General features: G+C 56.0%; 2 protein-coding genes across 8 annotated transcripts in view; one reads left to right on the top strand and one right to left on the bottom strand.

Moving 5' to 3' along the window:
- The first annotated feature begins 1,816 nt into the window (after positions 1–1,816).
- ASB6 (ankyrin repeat and SOCS box containing 6) lies at positions 1,817–9,323 on the top strand. Of its 3 annotated transcripts, XM_008005968.3 has the most exons (6): positions 1,817–2,081; positions 3,232–3,413; positions 4,450–4,556; positions 4,648–4,756; positions 5,303–5,389; positions 5,505–9,323. In XM_008005968.3, exons 1-6 carry the CDS (start codon positions 1,969–1,971, stop codon positions 6,170–6,172), a joined length of 1,266 nt encoding a protein of 421 aa, XP_008004159.1. In that variant the 5' UTR covers positions 1,817–1,968; the 3' UTR covers positions 6,173–9,323. The 3 variants fall into 3 exon arrangements, with proteins under 3 accessions (XP_008004159.1, XP_008004161.1, XP_008004160.1); XM_008005970.3 differs by lacking the exon at positions 4,648–4,756 and having other exon boundaries at positions 1,863–2,081; positions 5,505–5,718; XM_008005969.3 differs by lacking the exon at positions 3,232–3,413 and having other exon boundaries at positions 2,024–2,081.
- The window catches only part of NTMT1 (N-terminal Xaa-Pro-Lys N-methyltransferase 1), an 18,463-nt gene continuing 8,259 nt past the window's right edge, over positions 8,339–18,542 (bottom strand). The window contains exons 1-4 of one of the 5 annotated variants that reach the window (XM_008005965.2): positions 18,110–18,286; positions 11,070–11,285; positions 9,616–9,868; positions 8,339–8,731 (exon numbers count right to left, since the gene is read on the bottom strand). In XM_008005965.2, coding sequence (XP_008004156.1) covers positions 8,475–8,731; positions 9,616–9,868; positions 11,070–11,231 — 672 coding nt within the window. In that variant the 5' untranslated portion in view covers positions 11,232–11,285; positions 18,110–18,286 and the 3' untranslated portion in view covers positions 8,339–8,474. Of the gene's footprint in view, positions 8,732–9,615; positions 9,869–11,069; positions 11,286–18,109; positions 18,287–18,542 lie in introns of those variants that run through there. The other 4 variants (XM_037994180.2, XM_008005964.3, XM_073022008.1 and 1 more) reach the window with 4 other exon arrangements.

Genomic DNA, 18,542 nt, shown 5'->3' with positions numbered 1-18,542 from the left:
ACGCTGTGATGTAGGCTGCTGGGGTGGGAAACCCGCCTTCATCTTCAGCTTCCCAGAACCAAGAAAGGCATCAAGGCTCCCCCTCCAGGTGGGAGAGGAAGCTCAAATGCATGGCCCAAGGGGAGGTGCCTTGACTCCAGAAAAGTGGTTTTTCCAAGGCAAGCTGGAAATGTCCATTTGTATCTGAGCAGAATTTCCCGATTTCACTCAGGGAGAAGATATTTCTTTCCTGCAGCGAGAACCAAGGCAGAAATGTGCTGGCAGCTGTGGACTCTGTGACCTGGAGCTGCTTCTAGGCAGCCCAAGTTGGTGTTGCCCTAAAGGGGCTTAAATCTGACTGCCCACTCCGCCCCTCCTTCCTGAACCAGAGGGTTTTGGTTCCTTCCCACTGAATTCCACTTCCACCGACACAGCACACCGGCTCCAGCATCTCAGGTGAGTGTGATCATACCTTTTTTTTTTTTTTTTTTTTTTTTTTGGAGACAGAGTTTTATTCTTATCACCCAGGCTGGAGTGCAATGGTGCGATCTTCACTCACTGCAACCTCCGCCTCCTAGGTTCAAGCGATTCTCCTGCCTCAGCCTCCCAAGTAGCTGGGATTACAGGTGCCCGCCACCATGCCTGGCTAATTTTTGTATTTTTAGTAGAGACAGGGTTTCATCATACTGGCCAGGCTGGTCTGCAGCTTCGAACTCCTGACTTCAGGTGATCTGCCTGCCTCAGCCTCCCAAAGTGCTGGGGATTATACCCATTTTACAGATGAGGAAATCCAAGTTCAGAGCCAGGCAGTATAGCACACTCCTGTGTTCCCAGCTTCTCGGGAGGCTGAGGTGAGAGGATCACCTGAGCCCAGGAGTTCGAAGCTGCGGTGACTTGTGATCACTACACTCCAGCCTGGGAGACAGAGTGAGACCCTGTCTCTAAAAAATACACAAGATTCGGGCCGGGCGCGGTGGCTGGCCTGTAATCCTAGCACTTCGGGAGGCTGAGGTGGGCAGATCACGAGGTGAGGCGTTTGAGACCAGCCTGGCCAATATGGTGAAACTCCGTCTCTACTAAAAATACAAAAATTAGCCGGGCGTAGTGGCCGGCACCTGTAGTCCCAGATACTCGGGAGGTTAAGGTAGGAGAATCACTTGAACCCAGGAGGCGGAGCTTGCAGTGAGCCAAGATCAGGCCACTGCACTCCAGCCTGGGCGACAGAGCGAGACTACGTCTCAAAAAAAAAAAATTAAATTAAAAAATACACAAGATTCATTGAGTCCATCAAGACAGAGGTGGAGAGGGCTGGCAGCCGTCCTGGCCAGGTGCTCCCTGGGACAGAGAATAAGAAACTGAGGAGGGGACGTGGAGGACCCTGGTCCTCATCATTCCAGTCAGCGGGCTGGGTGGTGACAGAGGTGGCCCAGCCCCTCTTCAGGGAAAGCGAGGGCCAGGCCGAGCCGGAAGGGGCAGTTGTCTGATAAGCTTAACGCTCAGGGGCGCCCAGCGCGAGTGGGGCAGCGGCAGAGCCAGGGAGCACGACCGGCGGAACTCGGATGGCGCCCAGCGGTCGCGGGCGGGATCGCAGGGCGAAGCCGAGCCGGGCCGGGCCCTGGCAGGGAGGGGCGGGCCCGCCTGCGTCTCAGATCTGGCTGGCTCGATCCCCCACTCCCCCACTCTGCTGGGGCCGCCTACTGGACATCGCCCGAGGCGGCCTGGCAGTCGTGCCCTGGGACGCGCCGAGGTCCTCCGAGCCCGCAGGGGGCGTTGTCGCCATGCGGGCCACCCTCAGTCGGCGCGGACAGGAAGTACGAGGGTCACTTCCGGCGGGGGCGCGGCTTGGGCAGAGGAGAGGACCCGGCCGGGCGCAGGGGCTGGACCAAGGGAGCAGGTGGGTTCCGCGGCCGCCGGAGCGCTCCGGTCGGCGTCTGGGCATCTCGGCCTCGGCGGAAAGCGCGACCGCCCTGCTGCGCGGGGCCCGCGGCGATGCCGTTCCTGCACGGCTTCCGGAGGATCATCTTCGAGTACCAGCCGCTGGTGGATGCGATTCTGGGCTCCCTGGGGATCCAGGACCCCGAGCGGCAGGAGTCTCTGGACCGGTAAGTCGCCCCCTCCCGTGAGCTGGCCGAGGCCGCTCCGACCCTGCGGCGTCCCACTTTATCACCACAAGCCGGGCGGGGTGGATGCGTCCCCCTTGACAGAGGAAGGGACGGGCGGAAGCCGGGGTTGCGTGGCTCCGAGCGCGCGCTGCCCCGCGCGGATCGCACTCCCGCCCCTTGCATGGCGGAGGCGAAGGGCAGGGAGGGCCCGAGGGCGGAGGCTCGCGGGGTGTCGCAGGGCCTGCGCCTCAGCCCCACCCTGTCGCCTGCCTGTGCTGTGCCACCCCCCGGCGTGGCAGGGGCGCAGGGTGGAATCCGTGAGGCCTCAGATGTTACCCCAGAGCAGTGTGAAGGTGGGCTTTTGTAGCAGAGTTTGCGTTTTTATAGACAAGAGCTGGTCTGTCGTGGACCTGCAGGAAAGGTGTCGGGAGCGAATCCGCATTCACTGCCCATGGTACTAGGCGCCTGGGGTCCATCACTGGCTCAGCAAAATCCCCGCCTTGGCGCGTGTGCTCCAGAGGAGAGACTGACAAGTAATTGTACGGCGGCATGCGAGGTGGAAGGGAGGAGAGAGCAGAGGGAAGGGGCTCAGGTGTTTGCGGGGATTGTCAGTTGGAATTTACAACGCGTGGTGATGAGTCGTCTCCCCATCCAGGGACTCGGGTGGAAACGTAGGCTTTCTTCATCAATTCAGCTAAAGGCCTCAATGTGAGAGGAGGGAGGACGCTGTGTTGCTGTCCTGGCTGCAGGGGTTGCGGGGGCTGGGGTCCTACAGCTTTGAGGGTGAAGGGCTTTCTGAGGAAGGAGCATCAAAGTCGGGCTTGGGCTCTTGGCCTCCAGGGTTCCCTTCAGTCCCAGCAGCCCAGGTGTGTAAGGCTTTGTACCGAAGTCTGCGACCAAACTCTGGGCAACGCGGGAGGAGAGCGCAGACAGACCCAGCCTATTCTCCACAAATCCGAGTCTGCTCCCGTCTTAAGTGATGCAGCCTGGCCCTCTCTAGTTCAGAGCTTCTCCCAAGCCTCTGTGACCCACAGAGCCAGGGCCCTGCTTGCAGATGATTCTAGCAGGACACTAAAGCCCACCAACCCACAGGCTGCCCGATCAGCCGTTCCCACAGCTGTGGCTACCCTCAGCCTCTCTTCTGCCCCAGGCCCAGTTATGTCGCCAGCGAGGAGAACCGAATCCTTGTTCTCACTGAGCTGCTGGAGAGGAAAGCCCACTCTCCCTTTTACCAGGAAGGTGTGAGCAACGCCCTGCTCAAGATGGCTGAGCTGGGGCTGACCCAGGCGGCCGACGTTCTCTTGCGGCATGGGGCCAATCTCAACTTTGAAGGTCAGCGAGAGCCCCGGGGGTGGGCAGGCGACTTAAACGTGGCTCTGCGCTGGGTGGGCGTCCATGTCCCCAGCCTTGGCTTTTACCATCCTCTGAGGAGTGACTTCCCCCCCTTTATTTCCTGGGTGGCTGTGACTAAGGAATCTCCCATTGGGTGGCCTCCCAAATCCTGCGGGTTTTCACATGGCTCTCCCCACCTCTGTTCCAAGGGCGGGCGAGTGTGGCTGCTTCTACCATGTGATTGATTAGCAAACTTTCCCCAGCTCCCAGAGTAATCCCCACTTCCATTAATGCGAAAATGCAGCTACTGGCATTGTGCCCAGAGCTAAGGGAAGGTAATTTTCTGCCACTTACTCTGAGCCAATTTGTGTTTTTTTCCTCATGCCATAGGGAGAGGGGAAAACAGGCCGCATTAGGCATAAATCACCACAGAACACGCTGGCTTCCAGCTCCTGAGTGCGAGGGATGGAGATGGAGTCACGCTCCTTTCTCTCTGTTTTTCGCCCCAGGGAGGGCAGGGTTAGTAGGGAGACAGGCAGGGCTGCCTTGTGACCTAATGGGGGCCTGAGACAGCCAGGCATGTCTCCTTTCCCCATCCAAAGACAGGCTTGGAGGCTGCTGGGCTCCTGGAGGGTCAAGGAGCTGAGACGGGAGGGCCAGTTCTGAAGCCAGTGACTTGGAGACCAGCTTGGAGAACCTGGCTGTTACCACCAGGCCTACAGAGCGGAGCAGCCCTGGAGTTGCTGCGTAGTGCGGCCTCCCAGCCATTCTGAGAGTGCGCGCCCCATTTTATGGTCCCTTCTTACAGAAGAGGAAATTAAAGCCCCAACAGCTTCAGTAGTGTGCCCACTAGAACACCCCGAGGGCCCTCTAGTATCTGGTGAGGACAGCTCTGTCCTAACCCTTGATGGTGACAGGAGGCTGGGCCTCTGCTTCTGGACACTTTAGGTGGGAGTTTGGGGCTGGGCTCTGGGTCCAGGGGCCCCATGAGAATGTGGATAGGCAGGACCCACACGAGCTGCGTCTGTGCCTTCAGACCCAGTCACCTACTACACGGCCTTGCACATCGCTGTCCTGCGGAACCAGCCAGACATGGTGGAGCTGCTGGTGCATCATGGCGCCGACATTAATCGGAGGGACCGGGTAAGTGCCAGGTCCAGCTTGTTTTGAAGCAGGGTTGGGCAGGGGCCTGAGCAGCTTCCCAAGCCAACCTGGCTGTGCTTGCTTGGCTCAGATCCACGAGAGTAGCCCCTTGGACCTGGCCAGCGAGGAGCCTGAGCGCCTGCCCTGCCTGCAGCGCCTCCTGGATCTTGGAGCTGACGTCAATGCCGCTGACAAGCATGGTGGGTGCCTCCTGCAGGAAAGCAGGACAGCTGGGCCCCCGGGGAAGCATTGGGGGGACACCCAGGGTGCCCCAGGACAACAGCTAGGTGGGCTGACTGGATGCTGGCCCTGGCTGGTGGCACAGCATGGCTGGGCACACAGGGATTCTGCTGACTTGCTGAGCTCAGAGGCTTTAGAGAGACAGTGCAGTCATTGTCCCCGTGCTGGCCCTCAAGGGCCTTCCATAGGAAGAAATAGGGCACGTATGCACTCAGCTTCCAAGAAACAATGGCTTCCCATTGGGAGAGGCTTAGCCAACATTTGAGGTAGCATCCTGGGATCCAGAGAAATCCTACTTTTCTGCTGGGGGCCTTTCTGCTCCCAGTTCTCTGGGTGGAAAGGGAATGACCAGAAGCCCATCCCCCTCAGCCCTCACCCGAGCTGAGAGCTGTCTCTGAAAGTTCATCTTCTGATCCTGAGTGTCTGGATTTCTGCCACCTCCTCTGGGTTGCCCTGACCTGGGCTTCCTGGCCTCCTGCTCCTCCTCGCTCTCCCTCCCTCCCTAGGAAAGACTGCTCTGCTCCATGCTCTGGCCAGCAGCGATGGGGTACAGATCCACAATACTGAGAACATCCGGCTCCTGCTGGAAGGAGGTGAGGCTGGCGCGCTCCTAGGCCTTGTCCTCTCACCCGCCCCTTCAATGTGTGCCGTTGCTTTGCGGGGGTTGAAGACCTTCTCCCAGTGTCTCTTGTTCTATGGCTCTTCTAGGGGCAGACGTCAAGGCCACCACCAAGGATGGGGACACAGTGTTCACCTGCATCATCTTCCTACTTGGTGAGACCGTGGGAGGGGACAAAGAGGAGGCCCAGATGATCAACCGCTTCTGCTTCCAAGTCACACGGCTGCTGCTGGCGCATGGGGCCGACCCCAGCGAGTGCCCGGCCCACGAGTCCCTCACCCACATCTGCCTCAAGAGCTTTAAACTGCATTTCCCTCTCCTGCGCTTCCTGCTGGAGTCCGGAGCCGCCTACAACTGCTCCCTGCATGGCGCGTCCTGCTGGTCTGGCTTTCACATCGTCTTTGAGAGGCTCTGTTCCCACCCAGGCTGCACAGAAGACGAGAGCCATGCGGACCTCCTGCGCAAAGCCGAGACCGTCCTGGATCTCATGGTGACCAACTCTCAGAAACTCCAGCTGCCTGAAAACTTCGATATCCACCCTGTGGGCAGCCTGGCGGAAAAGATCCAGGCCCTCCACTTCTCCTTGAGGCAGCTGGAGAGCTATCCCCCGCCCCTCAAGCACCTGTGCCGTGTGTCCATCCGGCTCTACCTTCAGCCGTGGCCTGTGGATGTGAAGGTCAAAGCCCTGCCTCTGCCTGACAGGCTGAAGTGGTACCTCCTTAGTGAGCACAGTGGCTCCATGGAAGATGACATCTGACGGGTCTCAGGCTACAGGAACAGGGGACATGGGCAGCTTAGGTCAGCCTGTTGGTAGAATCTGGGACAGCCTTAGAGGAGGGTCTTTTCGATCTGGGAGATGAGACGGGATCCTTCATGAGAAAAGCCAGCCAGGTAGAGCCTGAAGCTGTGATCACTCCAGTGGTGAAGGGTGTGGCTCTGTGTCTTCCAGAGAGACTGCTCTCTTCCCTCCAGCAGCACTCCAAGTCCCACCCATGTGGGACAAAGGAACAGGGCTTGGACTGAAGTCATGTTTATACCCTCTGAATTGGAGGGCAGTGCCAGGGCATTTACAGAAGCTGGGAAGGACCAAGCCTCAACATCCCCAGGGCTGCGGGGGTCTTGTTTGCCGCACGTGGCAGTATAGCTGGGAAGCCTGGGGCGTGTCCTGTGTGGTGCCAAGGCCCCACCCCTGCCCCTTTTCCTTCCAGGTTGTTGCAGCATTGTTTCTGGTGGGCTCGGGGGGAGGAGACACTAAGGGCCCCACGGGCTTGTCTTCATGGTGTTGCAAGCCAAGCTGGCCCCTGCCTGTTCCTGTAGCTTTGGGGCCAGGTCAGCCGTGGCCCCACCTACCAGAACTGTGCTCTGCTGGCAGCTGTGCTTGTGCCAAACCCAGGGCCTCAGCGACCATGACTTCTGCTAAAAAGCAATCATGAGTGCGCGGCTGGGGACAGACCTCTCTGTTGTCTCCTGTTGAGGGGCTCTCTTTGGAGCAACCTAAGAGCCGACTGTACCACCCAACTGTGAGCCCTCAGTCCCTTCCAGGTTGCATCGGTCATTGTGAATTGTGGAAACACCTCTGGGGATAAGCTGAGGTGACTAAATGATATATTTATAAGATTAAACTGACTTTCTTGGCCTTAACGGTCCTTGTATAAAATTTCTGCCCCGCCCCTCCACAGTTCAGGATAGAGGCTCCCACAGCAGCTGGTAAGGAAGGGGGTGGCAGGTGTGAGGAGATGCTGTGTTTGGGGGATTGTTTCCAAGTCCCTGCAAAGAAGCACCACTCTAGACTAGCGAGGTCCTCCACAGTGTTGAGGTCCCATTTTATTATTATTTTTTTCGAGACAGTCTGTCACCCAGGTTGGAGTGCAATGGTGCCATCTCGGCTCACTGGGACTTCTGCCTCCCAGGTTCAAGCAGTTCTCCTGCCTCAGCCTCCTGAGTAGCTGGCATTACAGGTGCCCGCCACCATGCCTGACTGATTTTTGTATTTTAGTAGAGATGGGGTTTCGCCATGTTGGCCAGGCTGGTCTCAAATTCGTGACTTCAGGTGATTCACCTGCCTCGGCCTTCCAAAGTGCTGGGATTACAAAGGCATGAGCCACTGTGCCCGGCTCCCATTTTATTTTATTTTAATTTTTTGGGATGGAGTCTCACTCTGTCACCTAGGCTGCAGTGCAGTGGCGCAGTGTCAGCTCACTGCAAGCTCCGCCTCCCGGGTTCACACCATTCTCCTGCCTCAGCCTCCCAAGTAGCTAGCTGGGACTACAGGTGCCCACCACCACACCTGGCTTTTTTTTTTTTGTATTTTTAGTAGAGACGGGGTTTCACCGTGTTAGCCAGGATGGTCTCAATCTCCTGACCTCGTGATCTGCCCGCCTCAGCCTCCCAAAGCGCTGGGATTACAGGCGTGAGCCACCGCGCCCGCCCCATTTTAATTTTTACTTTAATGCCTGCCAAGGAGCAGCCTCAAGCCCAGAGAAGAACAAGGCTTCAGGGAGCTTCCCTGCTGCAGGCTGTTGTCACACTTTAAGGGTCCCAGGCTTCCACTGCCAAGCAGGACTTGGCACGTGAGCACCCCCAACCACAGCACCATCAGGCAGCACCCATGGGTTCCACTAGCCCAGCTCTGTCCCTCCCCTAGGTAAAGACTACACTGAAGTCTTCAAGTTCCCAACAACCAGGTTGGGGGTGGTTTCCTTCCTCTTCAGGCAGCCAGGCCCATGGCTGGAAGGCTAGGCTGGAGGCCCGGGGAATCGGCTACTGATGTGACCACCGTATTCCCACATGGGGAGCCCTGGAGCCCCTTCTATCCAATCCCATCTCACAGGGCAGCAGGGCCTGGGCTCCTGCCTCACCGCTGGTTCAGCAGCACCCTCCCCCCACCGGGTCCCACCTTGCCTTTTGAAGAAGAATCCGCATAATGAGTGGACGGCAGACAGCTATATTTAGTGGTGCCTCAACACTCACGAACCGCCAGCGTGGCGCCTGGATCTTGCCCAGCTGCCAGCTCCCCCCACCCGGACTGTGGTTCCTCAGTTTCTCCTGCCAGCCCTGGCTCATCTCAGGGCAAAGCTATAGACGTGGTAGATCTCGTCGGGGAGGTTCTCCTGCCTCTCCTCAGCCAGGAGGCTGAGGCCTGCGCTGCAGATGATCCTGCGGACCACATCAAGGTCCCGGCACACACTGCTGTCCACGTCATCCAGAATCACGCCCTCCTGGGCCATGTTGTCTTTGATGACGATGATACCGTTGGGGCGGAGGCTGCCCTTGCAGCGCCGCAGGAACTCGGCCAGGTGCTGATCGGTGAGGTGGCCTGGGGAGGGCAGAAGCAAGGTTACCAGTGCACAATGCAAGGGGATGCTGGCCACCAGATGGGATGTATTTCTTAGCCCTGCTGAGCCCTTCATTTGTGCCCAGCATTTTGTGTGGCATTTAGTAAATCCCGACAGATTTACTAAACCCCATTTCATAGAAGAGGAAACTGTGGCTCAGAGATCTTCTACCTAAAGACACATTAAGCCAGAATTTAACTTGACGGGGTGACTTCCAAGTCCTGCCTGATACCTACACACCATGATGCCCCCCCTGCCAGGCTTGGATCAGAGGAGTGAACCTGGGCTAAGAGTTTGGCATTGCAGGAGCTTCTGGACAGACTGCCTTCCCTACACTAGAAGTCCCCACAGAGGCTTCTGAGACCACAAAATACAAGGCCAGACCTAGCGTGTCCACAGCAGGCCTGTGCTGCCCACCTCAGGAGGTGGCCAACTGCTGCTAGTGGCCTGCCACCAGGTCAGCAGCCCAGGGCACAGCGCCTGAGGTGTACTGTTAGGCTAAGAGGATGCAGGGCTAGACACAAAGCTTAAACTTTTCATCTTATTAAAAATAAAACCCTTATAAAACTCTCACTTCGAATGCAGTAAGTTATTGGCCATTAAAATTTAACAAAAAACGGCACCCAAATGGATGGTAGCAGGTATTCAACTGAAACAAAACCTGGAGGAAACCTACCTCTTAGGCTGAGCCCGCCCCTCAGTCCTGGGAAGCACGGGGTGGGCGTGGGCATGGGCGTGGGGGGATTGGAGAATCCTCACTGGCTTACTTGCTACAGGAGCGCAAAGCCCTAGTGCTGACACCTTATGGGGAACCCGAGTGGCTGGAGACATACAGGTGGGCAGGGAAGGGCGGCAGGACCCTCACCTATCACCCACTGGATCCAGATGACGTCGTAAGAGTCCGGCTCTGGGGTGAAGTCCTGGAGCCCACAACAGAAGTAGTTCCTCACCCTCTTGCCCTCCTCCCCCAGGTAGGTCTTGGCTTGAACCAGGAAGTCCTCCGTTATGTCGACCATATCCACCTCTCTAAACAGCGGCAGGAGCAGCCGCTTGGTGATCCTCCCAATGCCAGCTCCACAGTCCAGGGCACAGGACGTTCCTGTCTTGTTCGGGCCTTCCTGAAAAGCAGAGGCATGTAACCTATCAGAGAGACCCTGTCACTGCACATGGGGGCCCTTCCTTATGAGCCCTGGGACTTAGACTCAAGTCAGGATTCCAGGACTCTGCACAAGCTGAGCACTGGTGGAGAGGTCTGTGCTGGCTGCCAGCTTGTACAGAGTCCTGATTCAAGGGGATAAGCGTGGAAGGACACCCTGCTGGGCCACATATTCCTTTATTTTTGAAAGTTTTTGTAGAGACAGGATCTCATTCTGTTGTCCAGGCTAGAATGCAGTAGTGGGATCACGGCTCACTGTAGCCTCGGACCCCTGGGCTCAAGCCATCCTCCATCTTCCCGCCTCAGCCTCCCAAGTAGCTGGGACTACAGGCATGTGCCACCATGCCCAACTCTTTATTTTTATTTATTTTTTGTAGAGACAGGGCCTCAGTCTGTTGCCCAGGCTGGTCTCAAATTCCTGGGCTCAAGCAGTCCTCCCACCTTGAAATCCCAAAGAGCTGGGATTACAGGAGTGAGCCGCTGCCCCAGCCCTGGGCCACACATTTCTAAAATGAAAGCTAATTTCTACTTAAAGGTGATAACTTGAACAGGTATACTAATCTCTCCTGAGTCTCCAGGTAAACAACGGCAGAGAGGAGCGGGGAGGATGGAAGTAGGACAATGGGTGAATGAGGGTGCGGAGAGGGAACGTGGAGGGAGGGGAGGCGCTGGATGGAGCAGGTGGCCAACAGCAGCCTCCAGTGCCAGCCATGAGAGACAAGAAGGTGGGGGGCTCCAGGCCCAGGGGTCCCAGCCTAGTACAGAAAAGGCTGGGGGTGGAGCAGGGGGTAGAAACCATAGCATGTAACTAGGAGTTTTCATCCAGAATGGCCAACACCCTTAGCCCAAACACCCATGGGCATGGTAGGAGAGCAAGGGTTTTGTCCCTGGCAAAACCCAACAGTTGAAGAGAAGTTTGCCCAATTCGGGCACCTCAGTTCTGCCTAACAGCCAGCTCCTGTCTGGTAACCTTGAGGCTAAGTCCACAATCTAGAAGTTACCCCACTGTGCCCACCCAGCCCAGCTCCTCAAGGCTTTGGGGTAGGTACCAAGAGACAGCCAACGACCCTGCAGTGTTACATGTAAAAGGTGGCACCCCACATGGACTTGGCAGTGCCACCAGAGCCACAGCCTCTCCTGGAGAGCACGCCAGACCTGCCTACCCTCAAAAACCTCTGCAGAAACTTCCGGGAGCTGTTGATGTCGATGCTGGAGATGTGGCCATACCCCCCAAGCATGCCGTCCACCGTGGGTGGGATTTGTTTCCAGTAGGTCTTGGCCTTGGAATAGAATTGCTTCTCGTCTTCTATCACCTCGCTCGTCATGCTGTCACCAACCACGGCTCTGCTCAAGCACCACGATCAGCACCCGCAACTCTCCTGGGTAAGGAAGGGGGTGTGAGTCAGCGGGCCAGGGACCTGGCACAAAGGCCCCCGGGGCAGAAGGCCAGTCTCACACCAGGCTTCACAAGTCACACATGCTGCTGAGTGCAGAGGGAAGTCCAGGGTCCCCAAATCTGCTTCTACCCCTTGGATAACAGCATCTTCTGTCTTTTGCACTCAGAGCACACGCCCCAAGTCCTAGCTTCACGTTCTTTTACATTTTCATTTTTTCTGGAGTGCAGTGGTGTGATCATAGCTCAATGCAGCCTCCAACTCCAGAGCTCAAGAGACCCTCCCAACTCACCCTCCAGAGCAGCTAGGACTACAGTTATGTGCCACCATGCCTGGCTAATTATTTTTTGTAGAGATGGGGTCTCACTACATTATAAAGGTTGGTCTTGAACTCCTGACCTCAAGAGATTCTCCCACCTTGGCCTCCCAAAGTGCTGGGATTACAGGTGTGAGCCACTGTGCCTGGACTGGCTTCAAGTTCTTGACATGCTTTATATGACACCTGACGCAGTGGCTTCTGGGCACAGAAAAACCTGATCAATAAAGAGAAAAGACTGCAAAGCAGAGAGCACCAGCAGACCCTGGAGGGCCAGGGAAGTTTCCACGCCTCCCTTCCTCTGGCTCAGAGCACAGCAACAACTCACGGTGGGGTCCAGTCCTCTGTTAATGAGGAGTGGGGACTCTGTGCCAGGCACCAGGCTGTGAACCAGGCAGCCAGCCAGGCAGAAAACAATTCTACAGACACAACCACACTTGCAGGGAGGGCTGCAGAGGAGAAGCACCAGTGCCAGCAGAGCACGGAGAGAGGAAGTGGACTCGGATGCGGGGACCAGGGAAGGCATCCCTGAGGAGGGGACGCATAAGCTGAAACCGATGGATGGGCAAGAATAAATGCAGCCGGTGGAGGGCGACAGCTCTGCTCCCGGAGGGAAGGACAGACAGCCCTCGTGGCTGCCAGTTCCTGGTCTCACAGTCAACTCTAGCAATTTCGACTGCATCCTACAGAGCAACGAGTGTGAACCACCCTGAGGCCCAGCAAAGAGTGGCCCGGGAAGACCGGTGCTTCTGAAGACTGCTGGCAGCAGTGGAGATGGCAGGGGGATGAGACCGCTGCCACAGCAGCAGGAGAGGGAACTAGAAAGCCTCAGCTGGGTCCTGGCAGCAGAGCCCAGGCCCACCTTGCCCTTCAGGACAGGGATGACAGTTCAGCGGCTCCACGCTCCAAGGGCAGCCAGCCTGCCATAAGCTTCCCATAGGCACAGTGCTATCACCAAGGCACACCACGCTTAGGGGCTGTTCTAGTTGCTGTGAGGCTTGCCAAGACCTCAGAGAGCTCTAGCCCAGGAGGACAGGCAAAGAACAAAGGGAACGAAAATACGCAGCAGAAAAATAAGATTCTCATGGAACCATAAAGTGCTGAGGAAACTCAAAGGGCAGAAGAATCCTTTCTGAACAGCAGACAGGGGCAGTGGCCTGGAGGAGGCAGCCTGAGCTGGGCATCCAAAGACAGGGAGTGCTGGAGGGGTGGGGCACAGACAGAGGGAGCAGCCGTGCGACAGCATGGGCCAGCAGAGGGCGGAGAGTGGAGGCGGGGAACACAGTGTGGAAGGTGAGCTGGGAAAGGCAGAAGGGGCCTGGATGAGGGCGGCCCGAGTGCATGCTAGCACCAGCTCTCAGCTGATGTGCTTCCCACGCTGCCAGGGCCTACCCTGAAGGGAGGCAGAGTGAGAATGGCAGTGGCCGTGCTGGCTGTCATAGGACAAACAGCAACAGTGGGAGGCAGGAATCCCAGCAGCAGCTGCTGCTACATCCTGATAAACCCATGATAAAGGGAAAATCTCCTGGGTGGAAAACGCACAGCTGACTGGGAGCTGCAGCTCACCACCTCGCACGTGCCGCCTCCACACAAGGAGAGCAGGGGGCTTCTAGCAAATGCCTGTCGCCAAAGTTGACAAATCGTAGGTCCAAAACCGTCTGCCTGACCCCTGGAGCTACAGGGTCAACACGGAAGAGTCCACATGTGGAACTCGGGCACAGTCCTCAAACACAACTCAAAGCTTAAAACCCTAAGACCCAGGAATGCTCTAGGGGCTTCAAGAGAAGTGGTCAGAGGGAAACGGGAAAACGCCCCGAGAAGGAGCATGAGGCCTTGGGGAAGCAACTATGAGGAAAGAGAAGGGAAACTAAACACAAGACAAGCTGGAGAATTTTCTTTTCTTCTTTGTTTTTTGAGAAAGGGTCTCAGTGTCGCCAGACTAGAGTATGGCTCAGGTGACCCTCCCATCTCGGCCTCCAGGGTAGCTGGGACTACAGGCACACACCGCCACACCTGCCTAACTTTTGTATTTTCAGTAGAGACGGAGTTTTGCCATGTTGCCCAGGCTGGTCTCAAACACCTGGCTGCAAGTGATCCACCTGCCTCAGCCTCCCAAGGTGTTGGGGTTACAGGCGGAAGTCACTGCATCTAGCCAAGCTTTTTCACTAGTCAAATTTGTTATTGGCCCCCAGTACTATCTTCTGCACTACTATATTCTGAACCTGTCCTGAAAGAGAAGGAACTTTCCAGAAGCAGCAGGCCCACCCCAGCCAGTCAGCTCAAGAATACTTCTAACGAGGCCGGGCGCCGTGGCTCACGCCTGTAATCCCAGCACTTTGGGAGGCCAAGGTGGGTGGATCATGAGGTCAGGAGATCGAGATCATCCTGGCTAACACAGTGAAACTCTGTTTCTACTAAAAATACAAAAAAATTAGCCGGGCACAGTGGCGCGCACCTGTAGTCCCAGCTACTCGGGAGGCTGAGGCAGGAGAATGGCCTGAACACAGGAGGTGGAGCTTGCCATGAGCCAAGATCGCACCACTGCATTCCAGCCTGGGTGACAGAGCAAGACTCCGTATCAAAAAAAAAAAAAAAAAAAAAAAGACGACTTCTAACGGATGCAATTCTCCTTCTGTAACTGGTCAGCCTTTTCCGGAGACCCAGCCAGCCAGTGAGGGCAACAGGGAAAGGCCTGTTGTGGTTGTGGCTGCTGAGAACAGAGGGGATGGGGTCCCTCCTCTCCAAACCTGTGCCTGACTCCTTCAGCAGATTTGAGCTTTCTTCACTGACAAAGTCACACGCCAGCTTTCTGAGGGTCCAGAGAGAGCTGACAAGACCCATGTGCTCTACCGGGGCCCGGTTCTTCTTAGATCCGTGATTGGGTCTTTTCACCCTTAGCAGAACTCTTTGGCTGTGCCTAAAGAGAAGCCTCCTTAAACCTCTCTTCAGATCCTTGTTTTTTTGAGATAGGGTCTTGCTATGTGGCCCAGGCTGGCCTCAAACTCCCGGGCTCAGGCCATCCTCCCTATTCAGCCTCCCAGGTAGCTGAGATTACAGGCATATGACACTGCGCCTGGCTTCTCTCTTCAGATTCTTGAATCCACTCGCAGACTGACCCCTCGCTTTACCTTTCATGCACAGGGTTTGGGCCACAATGAAGAAAGGCAGCGATCACTGCACCAATCAGGGAGCCTTTTGGGGTAACAGGCTGGGGAGGACCTTAGTTCTAATTACTGCACATAACACCCTCCCCGCAAGCTGACCACAGAGCTCCCACACTGGTCTCCCAGCACTGGGAACAACACTGCTGGAAGGAGAAAGCAGCCCATGGCTCAGAAACCCCGTCTCTATCAAAAACACACACATTCTAGTACCTCCCAGCTACTAGGGAGGCTGAGGTGGGAGGATCACTTGAGCCTGGGAGGTCAAGGCGGCAGTGAGCCATGATCCTGCCTCTGCATTCCAGTCTGGGCAACAGAGTGAGACAGTGTGTCAAAAAAAGAAGAAGAAGAATGAATTCTTGTTCCCACCAGACCTGCCAATCCTCAAGACTGCTAGATCTGCCATGGTGGCTGACGGGGAAAAGGGCCACCAACCTGAATGTCACCATGTAGCTGGGTCTGGTGGCTGCTATGGTCTGACGAGTTAAGGACCGGGTCAGGTGGGCTGCCTGCCCCTCTGCCAGCAGGCACCAGAGCAACCATGTCACAGCCCTCCATCAGTCACTCAGAGGACGGCATTCAAAACTACAGCTGGGTGCAGTGGCTCATGCCTATAATCTGAGCACTTTGAGAGGCTGAGGTGGGAAGACTGCTTGAGCCCAGGAGTTTGAGTCCAGCCTGGACAAGAACGAGACCCTGTCTCAAAAAACAAAAAACACTTGGTGGCTGGGAAAATTAAAGACAAAGGTTAAAAAACGAAATACTACTCTTCCACACCATGCTAGCACAACTCCCATTCAGACTGGAGCACGGCGAGAGCAAGCCTGTCTCCCTCTCACCGCCCACCAGTCTTGGCAAACTGAAGGTTTTGTATCCAGTTCTATCTCTCGCCTGGCCTGGGAGCTCCTAGAGAGCAATGGCAACATTTGAGATTTATCACTATGCTTCTCTTGCATCCTACGAAACACAGATATTCAACAGAAAGTTCATCTCTGATCAAATGAACAGAATAAATCTGAGGGCAAACGCGTACCGATTAGACCAGTGCCTGACACCAGGTGGCCACTGACTAATTGGTTGCCAAATAATACAAGAATGGGCTTTGTGCAGCCATAGCCATTTTCCACTTCTAAGAAAATCCTACAGACAAAAGTCCAACCATTCAAAACTGGTAATACTGAAGGCTGTTACCGACAACATAATGTTGTGCTTTACCAAAAGCCTTGTAACATGATTCCTTTAAATGTCAGGGTCCCCTGAATAATCTAATTTACAAGAATTCCACCTACACGCAAATTCTAGGAAAAAGCCAGGGGAGGCACATAATGGCCGGGAAATAGCGAGCCTGACTTTGACATTTGTCCTAACAGCTGATTCATTAATAAATGGGATTCCTAGGGTCCTGGCTACATTCTGTCCAGACTGGAGTGGGGCAGGAGGAGGTCCCTAAGAGTCCGAGGGAACAGCAAGGTCGGTCGGCCAACAGCAGGAGGTCCTGCTACACTCTGCTCCAGAGGACAGATGCCATGTCGCTACAGGGCCCGGGAGGAGGCCAGGAGCACCCCGGCTTTGTGTGAACTCTAGGCTAGCTCAGAGAGGAAGAGAAACCCCTCACGCCTGGTAAATGCCTGCTCAGCCAGTAAATGTGATCCTACATCCTTCACGGTCACCTAGCTGCTGCCTCCTCCTCCCCGCCAAGGTGTTCAGACCCACGCAGCTGCCCCAGTTACTGCGTCTCTTCTCCCACGACCCATGGAAGAAAACGGTGCTGAAACTGTCACCGGCAGACTTTTGCAGTCATCTCATCCTACTCATGTTAAGTCTCTACGGAAAAGCCTGCCTAAAAGTGACCTCCACCCTCTAGCAGCCTACTGGACAGAATCCATCCTCCCTGGATCTTTGTGGACAGCAGCAGGCCACACGCAAATGGCAGAGTGCTCTAAGAAAAGGAAAGAAGGGAGAAAGGGAGGGAAGAAGACAAAACGGGATACATTTAAAAAGTAACAAAGACTCTGATGGAGTCGGATGAACCAGATCTGAATCTTGGTTCTGCTCACCAGCTGTGTAAGCTCAGATAAGACATCAAACCTCACCATTCCTCAGTTCATCTATAAAATGGAGCAGTAATACCGACTTTACAGAAAGCCTGTGATTAAAAGTGCACACAAAAAGCTTAAAGTGCTTTGCACAGTGCCAGGCACATATTCTCTCTTAAGCTTAGAAATTCTCTGTCAAATGAGATTCCTGTCAACTCTGCCCACTATGAGGATCAAAAGGGAAAACTTCCTTAGAATGCCATAGAAGCTGTACTGTTGGACACACCTAGGGGACTGTTACTGGTATGCTGGGCCGCCAATCCAGCAGACTCAAACAGCTCTGCAAATCAGCCAGAGTGAGGAGTGAGCTTCCTCTGTCCATAAGCACAGAACCCCCACCGAGATTTTTTAGATGCTATCCTTGTGATCCCAGGGCTTCCGGCCTCCACCAAAACACTCCATGCGTACTTCCAACCCCCACGGAGTCCTCAGTTTACAGAGAGAAAAACCAGCACACTAAAGGAAATGATGTGTCTTTAAACATACAAACAGGAAGCCGAGAACAGAATTAAGGAGGGCTTCCAGGCTCCTTATCCCAGCCCTGGTTCCTCCCAGAGGCTCATCCCATCTCACTGGGAAATCATTCTACACACCACAACCACCGGTTACACTGTCCCTCCCCGCTGTCAGGGCCTCTGACACCAGCTGTGGCAATCACTTAATAGTGCAGAGGAGAAACCGAAGTCCAGAGAGAGAGATCACACAGTTGGTGGGCAGCAAAGCCTGGGCTTTTCGATATGGCAGCCTCCCTGCAGACAGGCTGACCTTGGCCGCAAGGGCTCTGGGGGTGTCTTTTTTGAGCTGCACTTGTGTCGGGCTGGCGCTGGGGCGGGACCCAAGGTTAAATACGACAGCAACTTCTGTGCAACGGGCACTTCACTGTGCCAGGCTCTGAACTGGGCATTTTACCGATTCCTCCCATCCATCCTCCGAGTGGGCGCTCTCCATATCCCTGCTTCTCGGAGGGGAAACAGGCTCAGAGGAAGGGATTTGCTGCGGTCTGGGGACCCGGGTGGGGGAGTGCCCTGCCTGGGCTTCGAGTGCCTCGACTTTCCTCCTGTACCCCAACCCATAGACTGACTGCTCCGTAATCCCTGCCCAGGTCCGGCCCGTGGACCGCTTGGGGACGCGCACGTGGGGCCCGCGCGCACGCGCCGGGTCACGTGACGAGCCGGGACGCTCAGGGCGCCGAAGCAGTTAGGGGTCGCGGCCTCCCCTCTCCCGGCGGCTGCCTACCCTTCGCACCGCCTCGCGCTACTCACTCCGCGCGGGGGCTCCCGGGACCGAGAGAAGAAGATGGGGAAGAGGAAGGGAGGGCGGCAGCGGCGGAGACCCCACAAGGTAACCGCAGCTCCGCGACACCACGACCAGACGCGACAGCTCGCGGCGCGCGCTGCCTTTGTCCGCTAACGTCACTTCCGGGCGTTTAGGGGCGGGGCCACGGCTGGCCCCACCCCCTCGTTCAGCTTGTCCCCCTCCCGCGGGCTCCGGATTTAGCCTGACTTCTTTCGAAAAATAATTTAACTTACTTTTTTTTTTTTTTTTTTTTTTTAAATTGAGACAGAATCTTGCTCTGTCAACCAGGCTGGAGTGCAGTGGCGCGATCTCGGCTCACTGCAACCTCCGCCTCCCAGGTTCCAGCGATTCTCCTGCCTCTGCCTCCAGAGTA

This window comes from Chlorocebus sabaeus, chromosome 12 (assembly GCF_047675955.1).
Source record: "Chlorocebus sabaeus isolate Y175 chromosome 12, mChlSab1.0.hap1, whole genome shotgun sequence".
Classification (NCBI taxonomy): domain Eukaryota; kingdom Metazoa; phylum Chordata; class Mammalia; order Primates; family Cercopithecidae; genus Chlorocebus; species Chlorocebus sabaeus.
This window is presented reverse-complemented; position numbering and strand designations above follow the sequence as displayed.

What these genes read in the sequence shown, in the direction of transcription:
- ASB6 (XM_008005968.3), top strand. Translation starts at nt 1,969, where the DNA reads ATGCCGTTCCTGCACGGCTTCCGGAGGATCATCTTCGAGTACCAGCCG. An exon ending in ACATTAATCGGAGGGACCGG is followed by an intron (nt 4,557 to 4,647) that starts GTAAGTGCCAGG and finishes TGCTTGGCTCAG; the next exon opens with ATCCACGAGAGTAGCCCCTT. An exon ending in CCGGCTCCTGCTGGAAGGAG is followed by an intron (nt 5,390 to 5,504) that starts GTGAGGCTGGCG and finishes TGGCTCTTCTAG; the next exon opens with GGGCAGACGTCAAGGCCACC.